This window comes from Oncorhynchus keta, unplaced genomic scaffold (genome assembly GCF_023373465.1).
Source record: "Oncorhynchus keta strain PuntledgeMale-10-30-2019 unplaced genomic scaffold, Oket_V2 Un_scaffold_3947_pilon_pilon, whole genome shotgun sequence".
NCBI classification, from domain to species: Eukaryota; Metazoa; Chordata; class Actinopteri; order Salmoniformes; family Salmonidae; genus Oncorhynchus; species Oncorhynchus keta.
In genome coordinates, this window is record NW_026290927.1 from 145,001 (window position 1) to 169,916 (window position 24,916).

The 24,916-nt window shown below is 41.2% G+C and overlaps 1 protein-coding gene across 1 annotated transcript in view; it reads right to left on the minus strand.

Moving 5' to 3' along the window:
- Positions 1-24,916, minus strand: part of LOC118378204 (attractin-like) — a 159,296-nt gene that overhangs the window by 88,661 nt on the left and 45,719 nt on the right. The window contains exons 8-13 of the mRNA XM_052516118.1: positions 21,473-21,539; positions 19,008-19,148; positions 17,927-18,150; positions 8,511-8,632; positions 8,153-8,291; positions 4,558-4,739 (exon numbers count right to left, since the gene is read on the minus strand). Coding sequence (XP_052372078.1) covers positions 4,558-4,739; positions 8,153-8,291; positions 8,511-8,632; positions 17,927-18,150; positions 19,008-19,148; positions 21,473-21,539 — 875 coding nt within the window. The remainder of the gene's footprint in view (positions 1-4,557; positions 4,740-8,152; positions 8,292-8,510; positions 8,633-17,926; positions 18,151-19,007; positions 19,149-21,472; positions 21,540-24,916) is intronic.

A 24,916-nucleotide genomic window follows, 5' to 3' on the forward strand; every position in this document is an offset into this window, starting at 1 on the left:
GATAGAACATCTCTAGAGAGACCTAAAAATAGCTGTGCAGCGACGCTCCCCATCCAACCTGACAGAGCTTGAGAGGATCTGCAGAGAAGAATGGGAGAAACTCCCCAAATACAGGTGTGCCGAGCTTGTAGCTTCATATCCAAGAAGAGGCAAGGCTGTAATCGCTGCCAAAGGTGCTAATAACCTGCTTTCATTATGAGGTATTGTGATGTCATTATGGAGTATTGTGATGTCATAATGTGGTATGGTGATGTCATTATGGGGTATGGTGATGTCATTATGGAGTATTGTGATGTCATTATGGAGTATTGTGATGTCATAATGGGGTATTGTGATGTCATTATGGAGTATTGTGATGTCATTATGGGGTATGGTGATGTCATTATGGAGTATTGTGATGTCATTATGGGGTGTTGTGATGTCATTATGGAGTATTGTGATGTCATTATGGGGTATGGTGATGTCATTATGGGGTATGGTGATGTCATTATGGAAAATGTCATTAATGGTGATGTCATTATGGAGTATTGTGATGTCATTATGGGGTATTGTGATGTCATAATGGGGTATTGTGATGTCATTATGGGGTGTTTGATGTCATTATGGAGATGTTCATTATGGGGTATGGTGATGTCAAAATCCTTCTGATGTCATCTATGCAGTGTCATTATGGATATTGTAACAATGGGGTAATGTCTAATGTCAACAATTGTGAGCGAAGGAAAAATCTAATTAAAATATGGCTCACATACACATGGTTAAATGTTAATGAATAAAAATATGCTTCTACTGACCATGCAAATATCTTAACAAGTAATCTAACCCAACGGCAATAGGCTTAAAGATGCAAGTGTAAAGGAATGAATAAGAATGTGTACATATAAATATATGAATGAGTGATGGCCGAACGGCATAGGCAAGATGCAGTAGATGGTATAGAGGACAGTATATACATATGAGATGAGTAATGTAGGGTATGTAAACATTATATAAAGTGCCATTGTTTAAAGTGGCTTGTGATCCCTTTATTATTATTTTCCCATTATTAAAATGGCTGGAGTTGAGTCAGTGTGTTGGCAGCAGCCACTGCATTTTAGTGGTGGCTGTTTAACAGTCTGATGGCCTTGAGATAGAAGCTGTTTTTCAGTCTCTCGGTCCCAGCTTTGATGAACCTGTACTGACCTCGCCTTCTGGATGATAGCGGGGTGAACAGGCAGTGGTTCGGGTGGTTGATGTCCTTGATGATCTTTATGGCCTTCCTGTAACATCGGGTGGTGTAGGTGTCCTGGAGGGCAGGTAGTTTGCCCCCGGTGATGCGTTATGCAGACCTCACTACCCTCTGGAGAGCCTTACGGTTGTGGGCGGAGCAGGTGGTGATACAGCCCGACAGGATGCTCTCGATTGTGCATCTGTCAAAGTTTGTGAGTGCTTTTGGTGACAAGCCAAAAATACTTCAGCCTCCTGAGGTTGAAGAGGCGCTGCTGCACCTTCTTCACGATGCTGTCTGTGTGGGTGGACCATTTCAGTTTGTCTGTGATGTGTACGCCGAGGAACTTAAAACTTACTATCCTCTCCACTACTGTCCCGTCGATGTGGATAGGGGGGTGTTCCCTCTGCTGTTTCCTGAAGTCCACAATCATCTCCTTAGTTTTGTTGACGTTGAGTGTGAGGTTATTTTCCTGACACCACACTCCGAGGGCCCTCACCTCCTCCCTGTAGGCCGTATCGTCATTGTTGGTAATGAAGCCTACCACTGTAGTGTTGTCTGCAAACTTGATGATTGAGTTGGAGGCGTGCATGGGTGATCAGGGAGTTTCTTTAAAAAATATATATTTGATTTATTTCACCTTTATTTAACCAGGTAGGCAAGTTGAAAACAAGTTGAAAACAAGTTGAAAACAAGTTCTCATTTGCAACTGCGACCTGGCCAAGATAAAGCATAGCAATTCGACACATACAACAACACAGTTACACATGGAATAAACAAAACATACAGTGAATAATACAGTAGAACAAAATAAAAAAACAAAAAGTCAGTAACATACAATACAGTGACTGCAAATGAGGTAAGATAAGGGAGTAATAAATAGGCCATGGTGGTGAAGTAATTACAATATAGCAATTAAACACTGGAATGGTAGAAGTGCAGAAGATGAATGTGCAGGTAGAGATACTGGGGTACAAAGGAGCAAGATAAATAAATACATTTGAGAAACCAAGGCTGTCGAGTGTGCCAATAAGAATGTTGTGATTGACAGAGTCGAAAGCCTTGGCCAGGTCGATGAATACGGCTGCACAGTAATGTCTCTTATCGATGGCGGTTATGATATCGTTTAGGACCTTGAGCGTGGCTGAGGTGCACCCATGACCAGCTCTGAAACCAGATTGCATAGCGGAGAAGGTCTGGTGGGATTCGAAATGGTTGGTAATCTGTTTGCTAACTTGGCTTTCGAAGACCTTAGAAAGAAAGGGTAGGATATATATATAGGCCTGTAGCCGTAGAGAAATGCTTATTGAAATTCTCAATTATAGTGGAGTACAAGAGAGGGTTGAGAAAGCATGGCCACGCAGTCGTGGGTGAACAGGGAGTACAGGAGAGGGCTCAGAACGCACCCTTGTGGGGCCCCAGTGTTGAGAATCAGCGGGGTGGAGATGTTGTTACCTACCCTCACCACCTGGGGGCGGCCTGTCAGGAAGTACAGTACCCAGTTGCACAGGGCGGGGTCGAGACCCAGGGTCTCGAGCTTGATGACGAGTTTGGAGGTGTTAACTATGATGGTGTTAACCTTCTTTTCCGGATGGTTAACTAACTGTAGAGGTCCTCAGGTGGTTAACTTCTTTGGGATAGGGGGCGGCATTTTCACTTTTGAATTAATAGCGTGCCCAGAGTGAACTGCCTCCTACTCTGTCCCAGATGCTAATATATGCATATTATTATTAGTATTGTATAGAAAACACTCTGAAGTTTCTAAAACCGTTTGAATGATGTCTGTGAGTATAACAGAACTCATATGGCAGGCGAAAACCTGAGAAAAATCCAACCAGAAAGTGGGAGGTTTGTAGTTTTTCAAAGCTTGGCCTACCGAATACACATTGAGATATGGATAAAGTTACACTTCCTATGGCTTCCACTAGATGTCAACTGTCTTTTGAAACTGGTTTGAGGATTCTACTATAAAGGAGGGGCTCATAAGAGCTCTTTGAGTCAGTGGTCTGGCAGAGAGCCTTGGTCTCATGACGCGCGCTCCCGACAGAGTTACCTCTCATTCCAGTGCTTTTCTGAAGACAAAGGAATTCTCCTGTTGGAACATTATTGATGTTTTATGTTAAAAACATCCTAACGATTGATTCCATACATCGTTTGACATGTTTCTAAAGGACTGTAACGGAACTTTTCCAGTTTTTGTCTGGATGAAGTGCCTGCGCCTCAAGATGGATTACTGGGCTGAACACGATAACAACAAGTGGCTATTTGGACATAAATGATGGAACAAATCAGTCATTTGCCTTCTGATGAAGATCATCAAAGGTAAGTGAATATTTATGGTGTTGATTCTAACTTTGTTGATTCCAAAATATTCCTCTGGCTGTTTTGGGTTCTGAGCGCCGTTCGCTTTTTCCGTCAAGTTTTTAAAAAATCTGTTTGAGTATTTCTGCAAAATCAACGATATTTTGGAATCAAAAAAGTTCTGCACGTAAGGCGCCAATGAGATTTTTTGATATAAATATGCACATTATCGAACAAAACATACATGTATTGTGTAACATGATGTCCTATGAGTGTCATCTGATGAAGATCATCAAAGGTTAGTGATTAATTTGATCTATATTTCTACTTTTTTGTGACTCCAATCTTTGGCTGTAAAAATGGCTGTGTTTTTTATCTGAGATTTATCGTGAGATTTTGAGTGAAAACCTCCTTCCATCAGCAAGGGCATTGAAGATGAAACGTGGCTGGGTCTTTCAGCATGACAATGATCCCAAACACACCGCCCGGGCAACGAAGGAGTGGCTTCGTAAGAAGCAATTCAAGGTCCTGGAGTGGCCTAGCCAGTCTCTAGATCTCAACCTCATAGAAAATCTTTGGAGGAGTTGAAAGTCCGTGTTGCCCAGCAACAGCCCCAAAACATCACTGCTCTAGAGGAGATCTGCATGGAGGAATGGGCCAGAATACCAGCAACAGTGTGTGAAAACCTTGTGAAGACTTACAGAAAACGTTTGACCTCTGTCATTGCCAATAAAGGGTATATAACAAATTATTGAGATAAACTTTGTTATTGACCAAATACTTATTTTCCACCATAGTTTGTAAATAAATTCATTAAAAATACAACAATGTGATTTTCTGGATTTTTTTTTCTCATTTTGTCTGTCATAGTTGAAGTGTACCTATGTTGAAAATTACAGGCCTCTCTCATCTTTTAAGTGGGAGAACTTGCACAATTGGTGGCTGACTAAATACTTTCTTGCCCCACTGTATGTTCTAATATATTGTAACTATAGTGACCTTTCTATATATATATAGGAATATATTGGAACTATAGTGACCTTGCTCACCAGAACGTTCATGATCTGCAGCTCTTTAAGGACAAAGTCCACCTCCTTCTGATTGGTCAACGAGGCCAGGACAGCGTTGTGACCCCGACAGGTCAGCTTGGCGTTGTCGTACGAGTCCTTTGCTGTGATGAACTTCAGACACGAGTTACCCACCAGGTGCCAACTCTCACCACAAATATTCTCTGGAGGGAGAAAGATACATTTTGATATATTATAAAGAGAGATAGATGTCTATAGAAAGAAAGGTTCTCTGCAAGAAGAACAGGACAGGACCGTTAAAGGGAAACCTTGTGGATTTTGTCAATGAGGCCCTTCATCTAGTTCCCCAGTCAGATGAACTCATGGATACCATGTTCATATCTCTGTGTCCAGTATGAAGGAAGTTACAAGTAGTTTTGCGAGCCAATGCTAACTAGCGTTAGCACAATGACTGGAAGTCATTCCCAGAGGACTGGCCACCCCACATAGCCTGGTTCCTCTCTAGGTTTCTTCCTAGGTTTTGGCCTTTCTAGGGAGTTTTTCCTAGCCACCGTGCTTCTACACCTGCATTGCTTGCTGTTTGGGGTTTCAGGCTGGGTTTCTGTACAGCACTTTGAGATATCAGCTGATGTACGAAGGGCTATATGAATACATTTGATTTAATAATATAATAAATAATATAATGCCATTTAGCAGACGCTTTTATCCAAAAGCGACTTACAGTCATGTGTGCATACATTCTACGTATGGGTGGTCCCGGGAATCGAACCCACTACCCTGGCGTTACAAGCGCCATGCTCTACCAACTGAGCTACAGAAGGACCAGGATTTGAAGTCTATGGGTATCTACTAGCATGACTATGGGATGACTATTAAGGCCCTCATTGCCAACATCCCAAGGTATCCCTTTATAACATCGAACACCAACTTATCAGGGCAACATACATAAAAAAAATCTACCATTTTCTACAGTGCCTTCAGAAAGTATTCATACCCCTTAATTTATTCCACATTTGGTTGTGTTACAGATTTAATTCAAAATGGATTAAATAAATACAAACGCTCACCCATCTACACACAATACCCCAAAATGACAAAGTGAAAACATGTTTTTAGAAATGTTTGCACATTTATTGAAATCTAAATACCAAAATATCCAATTTACATCAGCATTCACACCTGAGTCAATACTTTTTAAAATCACCTTTGGCAGTGATTACAGCTGTGAGTCTTTCTGTGTAAGTCTAAGAGCTTTGCAAACCTGGATTGTACAATATTTGCCCATTATTCTTTTCAAAATTCTTCAAGCTCTGTCACGTTGAATGTTGATCATTGCTAGACAGACAATTGCAAGTATTGCCATTGATTTTCTTCTCCCAGTGTCTGTTGGAAAGCAGACAACCAGGTTTTCCTCAAAGATGTTGCCTGTGCTTAATGCTTAATATTAGGACAGTTTAAAATAAATATAGTAGGGTTAGCCTATAGAAAACTGATTGGATCCTCCTCTTTTTAATAGAGGCCATCACTCTGTTTTCTCCCCAAATTGCATAACCTATAGAAATGTTGTGCAACATGAGCTCATGGGCTCTCATGAGGTGTTTGATTAGATTTTCCATTTCATTTGCATTGATGTCAGAGTGATTAGAAGTACAATAGAGTACTGAATACCAGGCAGTTAGCATGTTTGGTAGACTATTAATGACCATCAGCAACATCAGAGCTTGGAGAAGCCTAATTACCGTGACTAAACGGTCATGTGGAATTTGACTGCCTTCATGACTCGTGTGTGACGGTAATACGGTCACCGCAACAGCCCTAGCGATTGGACAAGACTAACACCAACTGATCAGGACATTAGGCAGTTGTTGGGGAATTGTTAGATATTACTGCATTTTCGGAACTAGAATCACAAGCATGTTGCTATACTTGCATTAACATCTGCTAACCATGTGACCAATACAATTTGATAACTACCAAATAGACATCACGGAAATGTGGTAAAAGTACAAAGGGGAAAAACGTATCTATATTATTAACCACGGAATGAGTCCATGCAAATTATTACGTTATTTGTTAAGCACATTTTCACTCCTAAACGTATGAATATAACAAAGTGTAACGGCGTTCTTCGTTTGTAGAAAGAGAGTCGGACCGAAATGCAGCGTAGTGGTTACTCATGACTTTAATAGAAAAAGTGACACATGAAATAACGATACAAAAATACAAAACAACAAACGGAACGTGAAACCTAATTACAGCCTATCTGGTGAAACTACACAGAGACAGGAACAATCACCCACGAAATACAAAGCGAAACCCAGGCTACCTAAATACGGTTCCCCATCAGAGACAACGAGAATCACCTGACTCTGATTGAGAACCGCCTCAGGCAGCCAAGCCTATACAACACCCCTAATCAGCCGCGATCCCAAATACTACAAACCCCAATACGAGAATCACCTGACTCTGATTGAGAACCGCCTCAGGCAGCCAAGCCTATACAACACCCCTAATCAGCCACGATCCCAAATACTACAAACCCCAATACGAGAATCACCTGACTCTGATTGAGAACCGCCTCAGGCAGCCAAACCTATACAACACCCCTAATCAGCTGCGATCCCAAATACACCCCGAGAATCAATCTGATTGAGAACCGCCTCAGGCAGCCAAACCTATACAACACCCCTAATCAGCCACGATCCCAAATACTACAAACCCCAATACGAAAATACAATAACATAAACCCATGTCACACCCTGGCCTGACCAAATATATAACGAAAACACAAAATACAATGACCAAGGCGTGACACAAAGGGAATAAATACCTATTGACTCAAGACCTTTTCAGCTTTTCATTTTTTATTAATTAAAAAAAAAATGGCATTATGGGGTAGAGTGTAAATCAGGGACACAAAACAGTAAACAGTAACACAACAACATTTTGAACAAGTCAAGGAGTGTGAATACTTTCTGAAGGCTCTGTCTGTAAATGGAGGACACATCTAAGAAAATCAGGAATCCCTGATTCATTCATTAGGAAGTATCACATCCCTGCACAGCACAGTATACTGTTAAACACTAGCAAACCAGTACAGCTTTGATGAGAGATGTACAGTACTATACAGACAAGGTTTTGTATTACCAGGTAGAGATACACTTCTGGTTTCTTACCAGGTAGGGATACACACTTCTGGTTTCTTACCAGGCAGAGGATACACACTTCTGGTTTCTTACCAGGCAGAGGATACACACTTCTGGTTTCTTACCAGGCAGAAAGATACACTTCTGGTTTCTTACCAGGCAGAAAGATACACTTCTGGTTTCTTACCAGGCAGAAAGATACACTTCTGGTTTCTTACCAGGCAGAAAGATACACTTCTGGTTTCTTACCAGGCAGAAAGATACACTTCTGGTTTCTTACCAGGCAGAGGATACACACTTCTGGTTTCTTACCAAGCAGAAAGATACACTTCTGGTTTCTTACCAGGCAGAAAGATACACTTCTGGTTTCTTACCAGGCAGAGAGATACACTTCTGGTTCCTGGGTTCTTACCAGTTGTTTTCTAGGTTACCAGGTAAGCATATACACTTATGTTTTTTGGGGTTCTCACCTGGTAGAGCGATGCACTCCTGGTTTCGAGGTTCCCACTGGCAGTTCTGGTCCACCCCACAGCTCTTACAGCTGGTCTTCTTGTTGCAGACATAAGACGGGTTGTCTTTAGGACAGACATCATACTCCACTATGGCCCCCTGGGATAGGAAGACATGTCATACATATTAATGACAGACAATAATTAATAAGTATTTCCTGCCTTCTCCCTCCTGATTCCAGGAACCTTCCCATTTCTGAAAACCCTGGGAATTTACTGGAATTCTGCAACAAAGAGACATTGTGTAAAGTCCATGTAAATCTACATGTAAAGTCCTATAATGTAAAGACAATGAGTGCAGCCCATTGGCCATTCTTACCGTGACGGCCGTACAGTTGGAGCTCACGGAGACACACTGAACAGCACACCACTGGCAGCCGTTAGTATTGGCTGTACAGCTGTAGCAGTCCGTGTACTGGTCACAACGATCGTTGTCAACATCTACGATACAACCAGAGTCATATTTAGTACAGTTGTAGTATAGTTACAGTACATGTAACTATACATGTATTAATACTGATACTTTACTAATACTGTATGAATCATGTATTAATACTAATACTAGTAGTATGTGTACAGTACTCATACAGTATTAGTATGCATATATTATTCATACAGTATTAGTATGCGTAAAGTATTCATACAGTATTAGTATGCGTAAAGTATTCATACAGTATTAGTATGCGTAAAGTATTCATACAGTATTAGTATTGATACATGATTCATACAGTATTAGTAAAGTATCAGTATTAATACCTGATTCATACAGTATTAGTATTGATACATGATTCATACAGTATTAGTTTTAATACATGATTCATACAGTATTAGTATTGATACATGATTCATACAGTATTAGTATTGATACCTGATTCATACAGTATTAGTATTGATACATGATTCATACAGTATTAGTATTGATACATGATTCATACAGTATTAGTATTGATACCTGATTCATACAGTATTAGTATTGATACATGATTCATACAGTATTAGTATTGATACATGATTCATACAGTATTAGTATTAATACCTGATTCATACAGTATTAGTATTCATACATGATTCATACAGTATTAGTATTGATACATGATTCATACAGTATTAGTATCGATACATGATTCATACAGTATTAGTATTGATACATGATTCATACAGTATTAGTATTGATACATGATTCATACAGTATTAGTATTGATACATGATTCATACAGTATTAGTATTCATACATGATTCATACAGTATTAGTATTGATACATGATTCATACAGTATTAGTATTGATACATGATTCATACAGTATTAGTATTGATACATGATTCATACAGTATTAGTATTGATACATGATTCATACAGTATTAGTATTCATACATGATTCATACAGTATTAGTATTAGTATTGATACATGATTCATACAGTATTAGTATTGATACATGATTCGTATAGTATACAGTATTAGTATTGATACATGATTCATACAGTATTAGTATTGATACATGATTCATACAGTATTAGTATTGATACATGATTCATACAGTATTAGTATTGAAATGATTCATCAGTATTTATTGATACATGATTCATACAGTATTAGTATTGATACATGATTCATACAGTATTAGTATTGATACATGATTCATACAGTATTAGTATTGATACATGATTCATACAGTATTAGTATTGATACATGATTCATACAGTATTAGTATTAATACCTGATTCATACAGTATTAGTATTGATACATGATTCATACAGTATTAGTATTGATACATGATTCATACAGTATTAGTATTGATACATGATTCATACAGTATTAGTATTAATACCTGATTCATACAGTATTAGTATTGATACATGATTCATACAGTATTAGTATTGATACATGATTCATACAGTATTAGTATTCATACATGATTCGTATAGTATTAGTAAAGTATCAGTATTAATACATGATTCATACAGTATTAGTTTTAATACATGATTCATACAGTATTAGTATTGATACATGATTCATACAGTATTAGTATTGATACATGATTCATACAGTATTAGTATTCATACATGATTCATACAGTATTAGTATTGATACATGATTCATACAGTACTAGTATTTATACATGATTAGTACAGTATTAGTACAGTATTAATACATGATTAGTACAGTATTAGTAAAGTATCAGTATTAATACATGATTCATACAGTATTAGTATTCATACATGATTCGTATAGTATTAGTAAAGTATCAGTATTAATACATGATTCATACAGTATTAGTATTCATACATGATTGATACAGTACTAGTATTTATACATGATTAGTACAGTATTAGTACAGTATTAATACATGATTCGTATAGTATTAGTAAAGTATCAGTATTAATACATGATTCATACAGTATTAGTATTCATACATGATTCATACAGTATTAGTATTCATACATGATTCATACAGTATTAGTACAGTATCAGTATAGTAGTAGTATTGGCTGTAGAGCCGTACTGGTCACATTGGTCATGATCGTTGTCAACATCCACAATAAAATGTCTCCAGTCATGTTTTGACATTTACTGTTGAAACACGATATCCCAAGTATAAATACAGTAAAGCACACACAAATGGTAAAAAAAAAAAATGTTTTGTGCAATGTAGTGATTTTCAGACAACTAAAAAGGAGCAGGGCATTCAAGTTGTTGGTCTGATGGAAACTCGAGATATCAGCCTCCATCTTGCTTGAGGAGCAATAGATAAAAGAGGAAGCCCCCTTAATGCTGATTGGCTGACAGCCGTGGTATATCAGACCACCGGTAGGACAAAACATATATTTTTACTGTTCTAATTGTGTTGGTAACCAGTTTATAATAGCGATAAGGCACCTCGGGGAGTTGTGGTATATTGGCCATACACCACACCCCCTCAGGCCTATTGCTCAATTAGACCGTTCAGTTCTAGGGCATTGCTGCCTGACTTTTGGAGTCCTGTATTAGATGTGTGTGAAAGATATTCAAGATGCAGTTTTCATCTCCAACCCCAGAAAATGAGTCTGCCAACGGGGAAATGGAGGAGATTACTGCAGCCGTGACAAAACGACACCGAACCAAACACAGCATGTTAGAAGACCCAGCTGGAGAGCTAGTCTGAAGTAACGTCCTGAACACACACAGAGACATGTACGCACACGGAGAGACACACATACCTCCAGAAAACACACAGATGAATATGTGCAAGAGGCCCAGACACTGGACTGCACTGTACACACCAACAGATATACTGTACTGTACACACAGACAAATGTACTGCACTGTACACACAGACAAATGTACTGCACTGTACACACAGACAAATGTACTGCACTGTACACACAGACAAATGTACCATACTGTACACACAGACAAATGTACTGTACTGCACACAGACAGATTTACTGTACTGCACACAGACAGATTTACTGCACTGTACACACCAACAGATATACTGTACACACAGACAGATGTACTGTACTGCACACAGACAGATTTACTGTACTGCACACAGACAGATTTACTGCACTGTACACACCAACAGATATACTGTACACACAGACAGATGTACTGTACTGCACACAGACAGATTTACTGCACTGTACACAGACAGATTTACTGCACTGTACACACCAACAGATATACTGTACTGTACACACAGACAAATGTACTGCACTGTACACACAGACAAATGTACTGCACTGTACACACAGACAAATGTACTGTACACACAGACAAATGTACTGTACTGCACACAGACAGATGTACCGCACTGTAGACACAGACAAATGTACCGCACTGTACACAGACAAATGTACCGCACTGTACACACAGACAGATGTACTGCACTGTACACACAGACAGATGTACTGCACTGTACACACAGACAAATGTACTGCACTGTACACACAGACAAATGTACCATACTGTACACACAGACAAATATACTGCACTGTACACACAGACATATGTACTGCACTGTACACACAAACATATGTACTGCACTGTACACACAAACAGATGTACTGCACTGTACACACAGACAGATGTACTGCACTGTACACACAAACATATGTACTGCACTGTAGACACAAACAGATGTACTGCACTGTAGACACAAACAGATGTACTGCACTGTAGACACAAACAGATGTACTGCACTGTAGACACAAACAGATGTACTGCACTGTAGACACAAACAGATGTACTGCACTGTAGACACAAACATATGTACTGCACTGTAGACACAAACAGATGTACTGCACTGTAGACAAACAGATGTACTGCACTGTAGACACAAACAGATGTACTGCACTGTAGACACAAACAGATGTACTGCACTGTGCACACAAACAGATGTACTGCACTGTGCACACAAACAGATGTACTGCACTGTAGACACAAACAGATGTACTGCACTGTAGACACAAACAGATGTACTGCACTGTAGACACAAACATATGTAATGCACTGTAGACACAAACAGATGTAATGCACTGTAGACACAAACATATGTACTGCACTGTAGACAAACATATGTACTGCACTGTAGACACAAAAAGATGTACTGCACTGTACACACAAACAGATGTACTGCACTGTAGACACAAACAGATGTACTGCACTGTGCACACAAACATATGTACTGCACTGTACACACAAACATATGTACTGCACTGTACACACAAACAGATGTACTGCACTGTAGACACAAACAGATGTACTGCACTGTAGACACAAACAGATGTACTGCACTGTAGACACAAACAGATGTACTGCACTGTAGACACAAACAGATGTACTGCACTGTAGACACAAACAGATGTACTGCACTGTAGACACAAACAGATGTACTGCACTGTAGACACAAACAGATGTACTGCACTGTAGACACAAACAGATGTACTGCACTGTGCACACAAACAGATGTACTGCACTGTACACACAAACAGATGTACTGCACTGTAGACACAAACAGATGTACTGCACTGTAGACATGGTTACAAACAGAGTTGGTTGTACTGGCACTGTAGACACAAACAGATGTACTAGTTGATTTGCACTGTAGGGACTACAAACAGATGGTTACTGCACTGTCAGAGGGACACAAACAGAGTTGGTTAGTAGGCCTGCAGAGGGATACTTGTTGATTTGAGACATGAAGTTGGTTACAAACAGATGTACTTGTTGATTTGAGACAGTTGGTTAGTAGACACAAACAGATTTACTGCACTGTGCCATGGTTATCACAAACAGATGTACTGCACTGGTTAGACACAAACAGATGTAGCCTGCACTGTGCACATCAAACAGATGGTACTGCACTGGTCCCACATCAAACAGATGTACTGCACTGTAGACACAAATCAGATGTATCTGGTTGAAGTTGGTTCTACTGGTCCCAGACACAAACAGATGAAGTTGGTTCTAGCCTGGTCCCACTGTAGACACAAACAGATGTACTGCAGTTGGTTAGATAGGAGGCCATGGTTATCAGAGGGATAGCTAGTTGATTTGAGACATGAAGTTGGTTAGATAGGAGGCCATGGTTATCAGAGGGATAGCTAGTTGATTTGAGACATGAAGTTGGTTAGATAGGAGGCCATGGTTATCAGAGGGATAGCTAGTTGATTTGAGGCATGAAGTTGGTTAGATAGGAGGCCATGGTTATCAGAGGGATAGCTAGTTGATTTGAGGCATGAAGTTGGTTAGATAGGAGGCCATGGTTATCAGAGGGATAGCTAGTTGATTTGAGGCATGAAGTTGGTTAGATAGGAGGCCATGGTTATCAGAGGGATAGCTAGTTGATTTGAGGCATGAAGTTGGTTAGATAGGAGGCCATGGTTATCAGAGGGATAGCTAGTTGATTTGAGGCATGAAGTTGGTTAGATAGGAGGCCATGGTTATCAGAGGGATAGCTTGTTGATTTGAGACATGAAGTTGGTTAGATAGGAGGCCATGGTTATCAGAGGGATAGCTTGTTGATTTGAGACATGAAGTTGGTTAGATAGGAGGCCATGGTTATCAGAGGGATAGCTTGTTGATTTGAGGCATGAAGTTGGTTAGATAGGAGGCCATGGTTATCAGAGGGATAGCTAGTTGATTTGAGGCATGAAGTTGGTTAGATAGCCTGGTCCCAAATCTGGTTGAAGTTGGTTCTAGCCTGGTCCCAGACCTGGTTGAAGTTGGTTCTAGCCTGGTCCCAGATCTGGTTGAAGTTGGTTCTAGCCTGGTCCCAGATCTGGTTGAAGTTGGTTCTAGCCTGGTCCCAGACCTGGTTGAAGTTGGTTCTAGCCTGGTCCCACATCTGGTTGAAGTTGGTTCTAGCCTGGTCCCAGATCTGGTTGAAGTTGGTTCTAGCCTGGTCCCAGATCTGGTTGAAGTTGGTCCTAGTCTGGTCCCAGATCTGGTTGAAGTTGGTTCTAGCCTGGTCATATCTAGCCTGGTCCCAGATCTGGTTGAAGTTGGTTCTAGTCTGGTCCCAGATCTGGTTCCCTAGCCTGGTCCCATCTGGTTGAAGCCTGGTCCCACATCTGGTTCTAGCCTGGTCCCAGATCTGTTTGAAGTTGGTTCTAGCCTGGTCCCAGATCTGGTTGAAGCCTGGTTCTAGCCTGGTCCCAGATCTGGTTGAAGTTGGTTCTAGCCTGGTCCCAGATCTGGTTGAAGCCTGGTTCTAGCCTGGTCCCAGATCTGGTTGAAGTTGGTTCTAGCCTGGTCCCAGATCTGGTTGAAGCCTGGTCTCAGATCTGGTTGAAGTTGGTCCTAGTCTGGTCCCAGATCTGGTTGAAGTTGGTTCTAGCCTGGTCTCAGATCTGGTTGAAGTTGGTCCTAGTCTGGTCCCAGATCTGGTTGAAGTTGGTCCTAGTCTGGTCTCAGATCTGGTTGTGTATCTTCCCAACTCCTATGGTAATTGTGTGAAATATGTGACCCGTTTCAGGAAACCAGGCATCTGTCACGAGTCCCTACTTCACAGGAGCGCCATTTGAACCTAAACTTTATTTTTTAATCAAAATGTGTTGTTTGGCAGAAATGCCTTCTGGGACGTGAACTTTCATGTGCCTTGATAACAAAATGTGTATGCCATCTGTAAATACGAATAAAATGGTCAAATTATGAGCCAAGTTGGTTTAGTTATTGAAAAAGTTGGCAACTTTCCAGCTAGCTATGATTGGCTGAGATAATGAGTGGGCTGGACATGCAGAGAGATAGGTTCTGATTGGTCTGCCATGTAGCACACCTCTGTCTATAATAGGAGCTGATCAGTATCTGTAGGTAATCCTTTCTAACACTGCTTTTCTGAATGACATCACGCAGTAGAACTACATAGGTGTTGCTCTCCACTTTCTGGAAGACATCACATAGTATAACTACATCAGTGTTGCTCTCCACTTTCTGAATGACATCACGCAGTATAACTACATCAGTGTTGCTCTCTTCAAACTAAAAGGCAACCACGGCATCCGTGACAGAGAGGGAGAAGTGTCCATCCATGTATACGGGTAATAGAGTCTATCTAGCTACATTTTCAGATATTACAAGTTTCAAATTCGTCAGAAAGTCATTTTCATTTTAAGTTAAAGTTAGAGAAAGGGGGGTACCTGGTCAGTTGTCCAACTGAATGCCTTCAACTGAAATGTGTCTTCCACGTTTAACCCAACCCCTCCGAATCAGAGAGGTGTGTCTTCCACGTTTAACCCAACCCCTCTGAATCAGAGAGGTGTGTCTTCCACATTTAACCCAACCCCTCTGAATCAGAGAGGTGTGTCTTCCACGTTTAACCCAACCCCTCCGAATCAGAGAGGTGTGTCTTCCACGTTTAACCCAACCCCTTTGAATCAGAGAGGTGTGTCTTCCACGTTTAACCCAACCCCTCTGAATCAGAGAATCAGAGAGGTGTCTTCTTCCACGTTTAACCCAACCCCTCTGAATCAGAGAGGTGTGTCTTCCACGTTTAACCCAACCCCTCTGAATAACCCAACCCCTCTGAATCAGAGAGGTGTGTCTTCCACGTTTAACCCAACCCCTCTGAATCAGAGAGGTGTGTCTTCCACATTTAACCCAACCCCTCTGAATCAGAGAGGTGTGTCTTCCACGTTTAACCCAACCCCTCTGAATCAGAGAGGTGTGTCTTCCACGAATCAGAGAGGTGTGTCTTCCACATTTAACCCAAGGTGTGTCTTCCCTAACCCAACCCCTGTGAATCAGAGAGGTGTGTCTTCCACGTTTAACCCAACCCCTCTGAATCAGAGAGGTGTGTCTTCCACGTTTAACCCAACCCCTCTGAATCAAAGAGGTGTGTCTTCCACGTTTAACCCAACCCCTCTGAATCAAAGAGGTGTGTCTTCCACGTTTAACCCAACCCCTCTGAATCTTGTCAGCTCGGGGATTCGATCCAGCAAGCTTTCGGTTACTAGCTAGCTAACGTTACGTGTTTGATCTGTGTAGTAATATTAATATTATTCATCTCAGAGCCATTTGTATTGCTAGTTATAGCCTAATGCTAGTTATAGCCTAACGCTAGTTATATCCTAATGTTAGTTAGCTAACATTGAACCTGGTTAGTTTAGCTACCTGCAGATTCATGCAGGGCAGTAACATTACAAATTGGGATTATTGTTTAGCTAGTTAGCGACATGTCTAAACAAAAGACTCCACTATGCAACTAACCATTTCAATAGAATGTTTGTCACTGCGACAACTGTCGATAGACGTAGCTGGTAAATTTGCTCTGGCTATCTGATTTCAGAGCACTCTCGTCTAAATGTGGCAGAGCGCAGAATAACTGACGAATTTACCAACGCTCAACACCCGTTGAATATGGCCGGTGTCAGTAGAAGTTGGCACAAAAAGCGTAATTGACTTGTTGCCAGTAGCACAGTTAGTCACCAACGCTCTGGATAACATGAAAACAGCCTAACCAGCTCTGCTAGGGAGAGTAATATGGTCAGAGAGCTGTTCTCTCATTTGTATCTGGAAGTAGCTAGCAGCTTGCCAACGTTAGCCAGTTGGCTTGGGTGCTTGACTGCTGTTGTTAGGGCAGAATGCTCGGATCAACCCTGCTCCTCAGCCAGAGCGTCCAGTGTGAGCTCTGAACGCTCCAAGAGCCAAACGCTCTTAGCACACTCTGGCACTCCAGACTAAATTTACGAACACACCTGTAGTATAAACCAGCCTTAAGTCTTGAAATCTTTGGTTGTTTAGTACATGGCCTCACAGGTGAGTAACCGGAAGGTTGCAAGTTCAAACCCCCAAGCTGACAAGGTACAAATCTGTCGTTCTGCCCCTGAACAGGCAGTTAACCCACTGTTCCCAGGCCGTCATTGAAAATAAGAATGTGTTCTTAACTGACTTGCCTGGTTAAATAAAGGTAAAAATAAAAATAAAAAATCCTGAACGAGATGGGTGGGGCTAAAGCTTAAGAGGGTGTGAACAATGCTGAATGGGTGTAAACAAAGAAGAACACTCCAGTAGGTACCAAAACATTCAAGGGACATTTTCTCAAAAATGAGGTTACAAGTTTATCAGCTTTCAAAGCAGAATTCCTTTCCCATTGTTCCTCAACTGCAGTGTATGATATACCATATTCTATCTCTGAGTCTCTACTTTTATCCAATGTATGAAACACCTTTACAAATGTTGATGAATAAAACCAAATCAAGCCGGGTGGTCACATATGTGGAACTAGGCTAGTGATTAGATAGACAGGTCACCTACATGTTCTGGTTCCACAGGAGGCCAGGGTGGTCTGCTCATCCAGGAATCCGGGGTTCGAGTCCCAGGGCATGCAGGAGCCCAGGTTAGCATTCCAAACGCAGTGAACCCCCGGCCAGGCCGCTATACAGGCGGCAGCGCTGGGAGCGCTGGAGCAGCTGGCTGGCGTGTAGATTAGGACATCACTCAACAACAGACTGTTGAACCCCCCAAACACATACATCACACTGTAGGGGGGAGGGAGGGAGGGGTAGAAAGAAAGATAAGACAAATGAAAGTACAGTAAGCTTATTCCCTAGACATAATTCCCATAGACATAGTTCCCATAGACATAGTTCCCATAGACATAGTTCCATAGACATAGTTCCATAGACATAGTTCCCTAGACATAGTTCCCTAGACATAGTTCCCTAGACATAGTTCCCATAGACATAGTTCCCATAGACATAGTTCCCATAGACATAGTTCCCATAGACATAGTTCCATAGACATAGTTCCCTAGACATAGTTCCCTAGACATAGTTCCCATAGACATAGTTCCCATAGACATAGTTCCCATAGACATAGTTCCCTAGACATAGTTCCCTAGACATAGTTCCCTAGACATAGTTCCATAGACATAGTTCCATAGACATAGTTCCATAGACATAGTTCCATAGACATAGTTCCATAGACATAGTTCCCATAGACATAGTTCCCATAGACATAGTTCCCATAGACATAGTTCCCATAGACATAGTTCCCATAGACATAGTTCCATAGACATAGTTCCATAGACATAGTTCCCATAGACATAGTTCCCATAGACATAGTTCCATAGACATAGTTCCCTAGACATAGTTCCCATAGACATAGTTCCCATAGACATAGTTCCATAGACATAGTTCCCATAGACATAGTTCCCATAGACATAGTTCCCATAGACATAGTTCCCATAGACATAGTTCCATAGACATAGTTCCCATAGACATAGTTCCCATAGACATAGTTTCCATAGACATAGTTCCATAGACATAGTTCCCATAGACATAGTTCCCTAGACATAGTTCCCTAGACATAGTTCCCTAGACATAGTTCCCTAGACATAGTTCCATAGACATAGTTCCCATAGACATAGTTCCCATAGACATAGTTCCCATAGACATAGTTCCCATAGACATAGTTCCCATAGACATAGTTCCCATAGACATAGTTCCCATAGACATAGTTCCATAGACATAGTTCCCTAGACATAGTTCCCATAGACATAGTTCCCTAGACATAGTTCCCATAGACATAGTTCCCATAGACATAGTTCCCATAGACATAGTTCCCATAGACATAGTTCCCATAGACATAGTTCCCATAGACATAGTTCCCATAGACATAGTTCCCATAGACATAGTTCTAGACATAGTTCCAGAACTCATTAGTTGATAGACATAGTTATAGACATAGTTCCCTAACATAGTTCCCATAGACATAATACAGTTCCCATAGACATAGTTCCCAGACATAGTTGTTTTTGACATAGTTCTTTCCTAGTTTTAAGGGTTTATAGACAAAGTTTATAGTTCCATCATAGTTCCCATAGACATAAGTTCCTTAGACATAGTTCCCATAGACATAGTTCCCATAGACATAGGACCAGATAGACATAGTTCCCATAGACATAGTTCCATAGACATAGTTCCCATAGACATAGTTCCCTAGACATAGTTCCTAGACATAGTTCCCACCTAGACATAGTTCCCATAGACATAGTTCCCATAGACATAGTTCCCTAGACATAGTTCCCATAGACATAGTTCCCATAGACATAGTTCCCATAGACATAGTTCCATAGACATAGTTCCCATAGACATAGTTCCCATAGACATAGTTCCATAGACATAGTTCCCATAGACATAGTTTCCATAGACATAGTTCCCATAGACATAGTTCCCATAGACATAGTTCCATAGACATAGTTCCCATAGACATAGTTCCATAGACATAGTTAGACATAGTTCCCTAGACATAGTTCCATAGACATAGTTCCATAGACATAGTTCCCATAGACATAGTTCCATAGACATAGTTCAATAGACATAGTTCCCTAGACATAGTTCCCATAGACATAGTTCCATAGACATAGTTCCATAGACATAGTTCCATAGACATAGTTCCATAGACATAGTTCCCTAGACATAGTTCCCATAGACATAGTTCCCATAGACATAGTTCCCATAGACATAGTTCCATAGACATAGTTCCATAGACATAGTTCCATAGACATAGTTCCATAGACATAGTTCCCATAGACATAGTTCCCATAGACATAGTTCCCATAGACATAGTTCCATAGACATAGTTCCCTAGACATAGTTCCCATAGACATAGTTCCCATAGACATAGTTCCATAGACATAGTTCCCATAGACATAGTTCCCATAGACATAGTTCCCATAGACATAGTTCCCATAGACATAGTTCCATAGACATAGTTCCATAGACATAGTTCCATAGACATAGTTCCATAGACATAGTTCCATAGACATAGTTCCATAGACATAGTTCCATAGACATAGTTCCATAGACATAGTTCCATAGACATAGTTCCCATAGACATAGTTCCCATAGACATAGTTCCCATAGACATAGTTCCCATAGACATAGTTCCATAGACATAGTTCCATAGACATAGTTCCATAGACATAGTTCCATAGACATAGTTCCATAGACATAGTTCCCATAGACATAGTTCCATAGACATAGTTCCATAGACATAGTTCCATAGACATAGTTCCATAGACATAGTTCCATAGACATAGTTCCCATAGACATAGTTCCATAGACATAGTTCCATAGACATAGTTCCCATAGACATAGTTCCCATAGACATAGTTCCATAGACATAGTTCCCATAGACATAGTTCCCATAGACATAGTTCCCATAGACATAGTTCCCATAGACATAGTTCCCATAGACATAGTTCCCATAGACATAGTTCCCATAGACATAGTTCCCATAGACATAGTTCCATAGACATAGTTCCATAGACATAGTTCCATAGACATAGTTCCATAGACATAGTTCCCATAGACATAGTTCCATAGACATAGTTCCCATAGACATAGTTCCATAGACATAGTTCCCATAGACATAGTTTAGACATAGTTCCATAGACATAGTTCCATAGACATAGTTTAGACATAGTTCCCATAGACATAGTTCCCATAGACATAGTTCCATAGACATAGTTCCATAGACATAGTTCCATAGACATAGTTCCATAGACATAGTTCCCATAGACATAGTTCCCATAGACATAGTTCCCATAGACATAGTTCCATAGACATAGTTCCATAGACATAATTCCCTAGCTTCCCACCACTCCTGTATTTTGATGTGATATGTTTCTACAACTGTACAGCAATTCAGATTCCATTCAGTTTAGATGGATAGTTCCCATCCAGAACCATAGTTCCTAAACAGAACATGTCAGTTCCTTGGACTATAAGGTGACATAGTTGGGCTAGACATAGTTCCATTAGAGCTAGACCCTGAAGTAGACGGTTCTCTCTGTACCTGTCACTGTAGACATAGTTCCCATAGACATAGTTCCCATAGACATAGTTCCCATCATGGTGGAGGTCTGGTGGACAGCACTGACCACTCATCACATAGTTTAGAGATAGATAGACATGTTCTATGTTGACACGTTCTAGACAGTTCCCATAGTTATTACATGATTAATCCCTAGATACAGTTTAGACATAGTTTAGGGACATAGTTGGGTAGGGTTCCCATAGGGTTAGGTTATAGACATGGGTTAGGGTTAGACATAGTTAGGGTTGACTGGGTTCCTAGGGTTAAGATAGTTAGGGTTAGACATAGTTAGGGTTAGACATAGTTCCCTAAGATAGTTTAGACATAGTTAAGATGGGTAGTTTAGAGATGGGTTAGGGTTAGAGATAGTTAGGGTTAGACTGGGTTAGGGGTTCCCATAGGGTTAGGGTTCCATAGACATAGGGTTCCAAGATGGGTTAGGTTAGACTCCTGTATTTTGATGGGATATGTTTCTAGACTACAGCAATTCAGATTCCATTCACGTTTAGATGGAGTATTTGTCGGGTTAGGTTAGACTGGGTTAGGGTTAGACTGGGTTAGGGGTTAAGATGGGTAGGGTTAAGATGGGTCCTTGGTTATAGATGGGTTGTAATGTTGGGCTCCAGGGTCCAGACTGGGTTAGGGACCCTGGGTTAGGGTCTCTCTGACCTGTCAGGGTTAGATGGGTTAGGGTTAAGATGGGTTAGGGTTACAGATGGGTTAGGGTTAAGATGGGTTAGGGTTAAGATGGGTTAGGGTTAAGATGGGTTAGGGTTAAGATGTCTAGGGTTAGACTGGGTTAGGGTTAATGTGATACAGTTGGACATGGTTAGGGTTAAGATGGGTTAGGGTTAAGATGGGTTAGGGTTAAGATGGGTTAGGGTTAAGATGGGTTAGGGTTAGATGGGTTAGGGTTAGACTGGGTTAGGGTTAGACTGGGTTAGGGTTAAGATGGGTAGGGTTAAGATGGGTTAGGGTTAAGATGGGTTAGGGTTAAGATGGGTTAGGGTTAGACTGGGTTAGGGTTAGACTGGGTTAGGGTTAGACTGGGTTAGGGTTAAGATGGGTTAGGGTTAAGATGGGTTAGGGTTAAGATGGGTTAGGGTTAAGATGGGTTAGGGTTAAGATGGGTTAGGGTTAGACTGGGTTAGGGTTAATATGGGTTAGGGTTAAGATGGGTTAGGGTTAAGATGGGTTAGGGTTAAGATGGGTTAGGGTTAAGATGGGTTAGGGTTAAGATGGGTTAGGGTTAAGATGGGTTAGGGTTAGACTGGGTTAGGGTTAGACTGGGTTAGGGTTAAGATGGGTAGGGTTAAGATGGGTTAGGGTTAAGATGGGTTAGGGTTAGGATGGGTTAGGGTTAGACTGGGTTAGGGTTAAGATGGGTTAGGGTTAGACTGGGTTAGGGTTAAGATGGGTTAGGGTTAAGATGGGTTAGGGTTAAGATGGGTAGGGTTAGACTGGGTTAGGGTTAAGATGGGTTAGGGTTAAGATGGGTTAGGGTTAAGATGGGTTAGGGTTAAGATGGGTTAGGGTTAAGATGGGTAGGGTTAAGATGGGTTAGGGTTAAGATGGGTAGGGTTAAGATGGGTTAGGGTTAAGATGGGTTAGGGTTAGGGTCAGTGTACTCATGAGGGTTTAACCCCCTAATAGGTTAGATTAGGGGTTGGATTCTGTCTAAGTGTCTGTCGTCTAAATGGTATATGGAGATGTTGGCACATTCATGTACTAGCATAGAGAAGTAGTCCATGCCGAAGGACGGAGGCAGGAAGTGGGTACGGTGGAGAATAGGAGAGATCCGAGAATATCTATGCTTAAAGATGAAACATGGTCAGTGGAATGTGGATGGTGATACGTTTCCTGTTCTGGAGGAGAGCCTCAGGTTAGAAAAGCAGAGCGATATTGGAACGTTGTTTGAACACGAGTTGAGTGTATTGGCAGTAGCAATAAGGAGAGAGGTTGGATTAGGCCCTGTTGGGGCGGGGAACCGTGACAGGTTATGTGGAAGTAGGAAGACCACTGTGAATATTTATGGTTGTGTGTGTTGTCAACAGCAGTGATATTTTGAACAACATCTCCTCCCCGCTGATCCTCAACACGGGGGCCCCACAAGGGTGCGTTCTGAGCCCTCTCCTGTACTCCCTGTTCACCCACGACTGCGTGGCCACGCACGCCTCCAACTCAATCATCAAGTTTGCAGACGACACAACAGTGGTAGGCTTGATTACCAACAACGACGAGACGGCCTACAGGGAGGAGGTGAGGGCCCTCGGAGTGTGGTGTCAGGAAAATAACTCACATCATCAACAAAACTAAGGAGATGATTGTGGTCAAGATATCCCCATCGGCGGAACATCAAGTTTTAAATCACAGACAAACTGAATTGGTCCACCCACACAGACAGCATCGTGAAGAAGGCGCAGCAGCGCCTCTTCAACCTCAGGAGGCTGAAGAAATTCGGCTTGTCACCAAAAGCACTCAAACTTCTACAGATTGTGACGGCCCTGAATTTTTCTGAACCGTCTCAGTGCAGCTCCTTCCAATAGGGCGCTTTCCCTTTAATTCCCAATTAAATAGCCAGCATCAGCTGCGCGAAAGTGGGGTTGTGATGGAGACGTGCATGAGGATGTGTTCAACCCTCAGTTCCGAAGCTTCTCTATTCCGTTTGTTTTGTTGCCGTTAAACGTGTGTTTTGTAGCCTAAGAGAGTTTACCCAGGATCGGATCCACTCTTTGCGTCCCTGGACTACACCTCTCCGTTCTTCGTGGCCTTTCTCAGCTGGAGATCTATTGGCGGATTGGATTGTCTGACTGACCGACTGACTACCACCTTTTTGTATACGGTATTTCATTTGTTTGGATGTGATGTATACTGTGATTTATGTAGTTAGTTGTAGTTGAGGACTTAGTAAGAGTTGATCCGCTTTAAAGTTCTGTGGTAAAGTAATTGTTATATTGATTGTATGTTTAATACTGGGTTTACGCTACACTGAATGAACGGACAAACATTGCGTGACAAAAGTCACTTGAGTTCACTGAACTCCTTTACCGGGCTGGACTCTTTTTAGGCCCGAGGTACAGGACATTTCTGGAGGAACCAGAACTCATTGTGATATTATTATATGTGTGTGTAATCATTGTTGTTGCTAATACAACCCACGCAACAGAATATAGTTGTTTTTGAAGTTCTTTCCAATGTTTTAAGGGTTTATGAAAAGTTTATTTCCATCCTGACTTTTACATAAGTCCTTTGTATTGGTGTAGACTTGACGGACCAGATGGGACTCATTCCCACCCAAACTAAAAGGAGAAACCAATGTTTTCTCTGGTAGGCACAACCTACCTGGCACCCCTATAAATAATAACCTCAAGTCAAAACCGTTACAAGATGCACAATCGAGAGCATCCTGTCGGGCTGTATCAC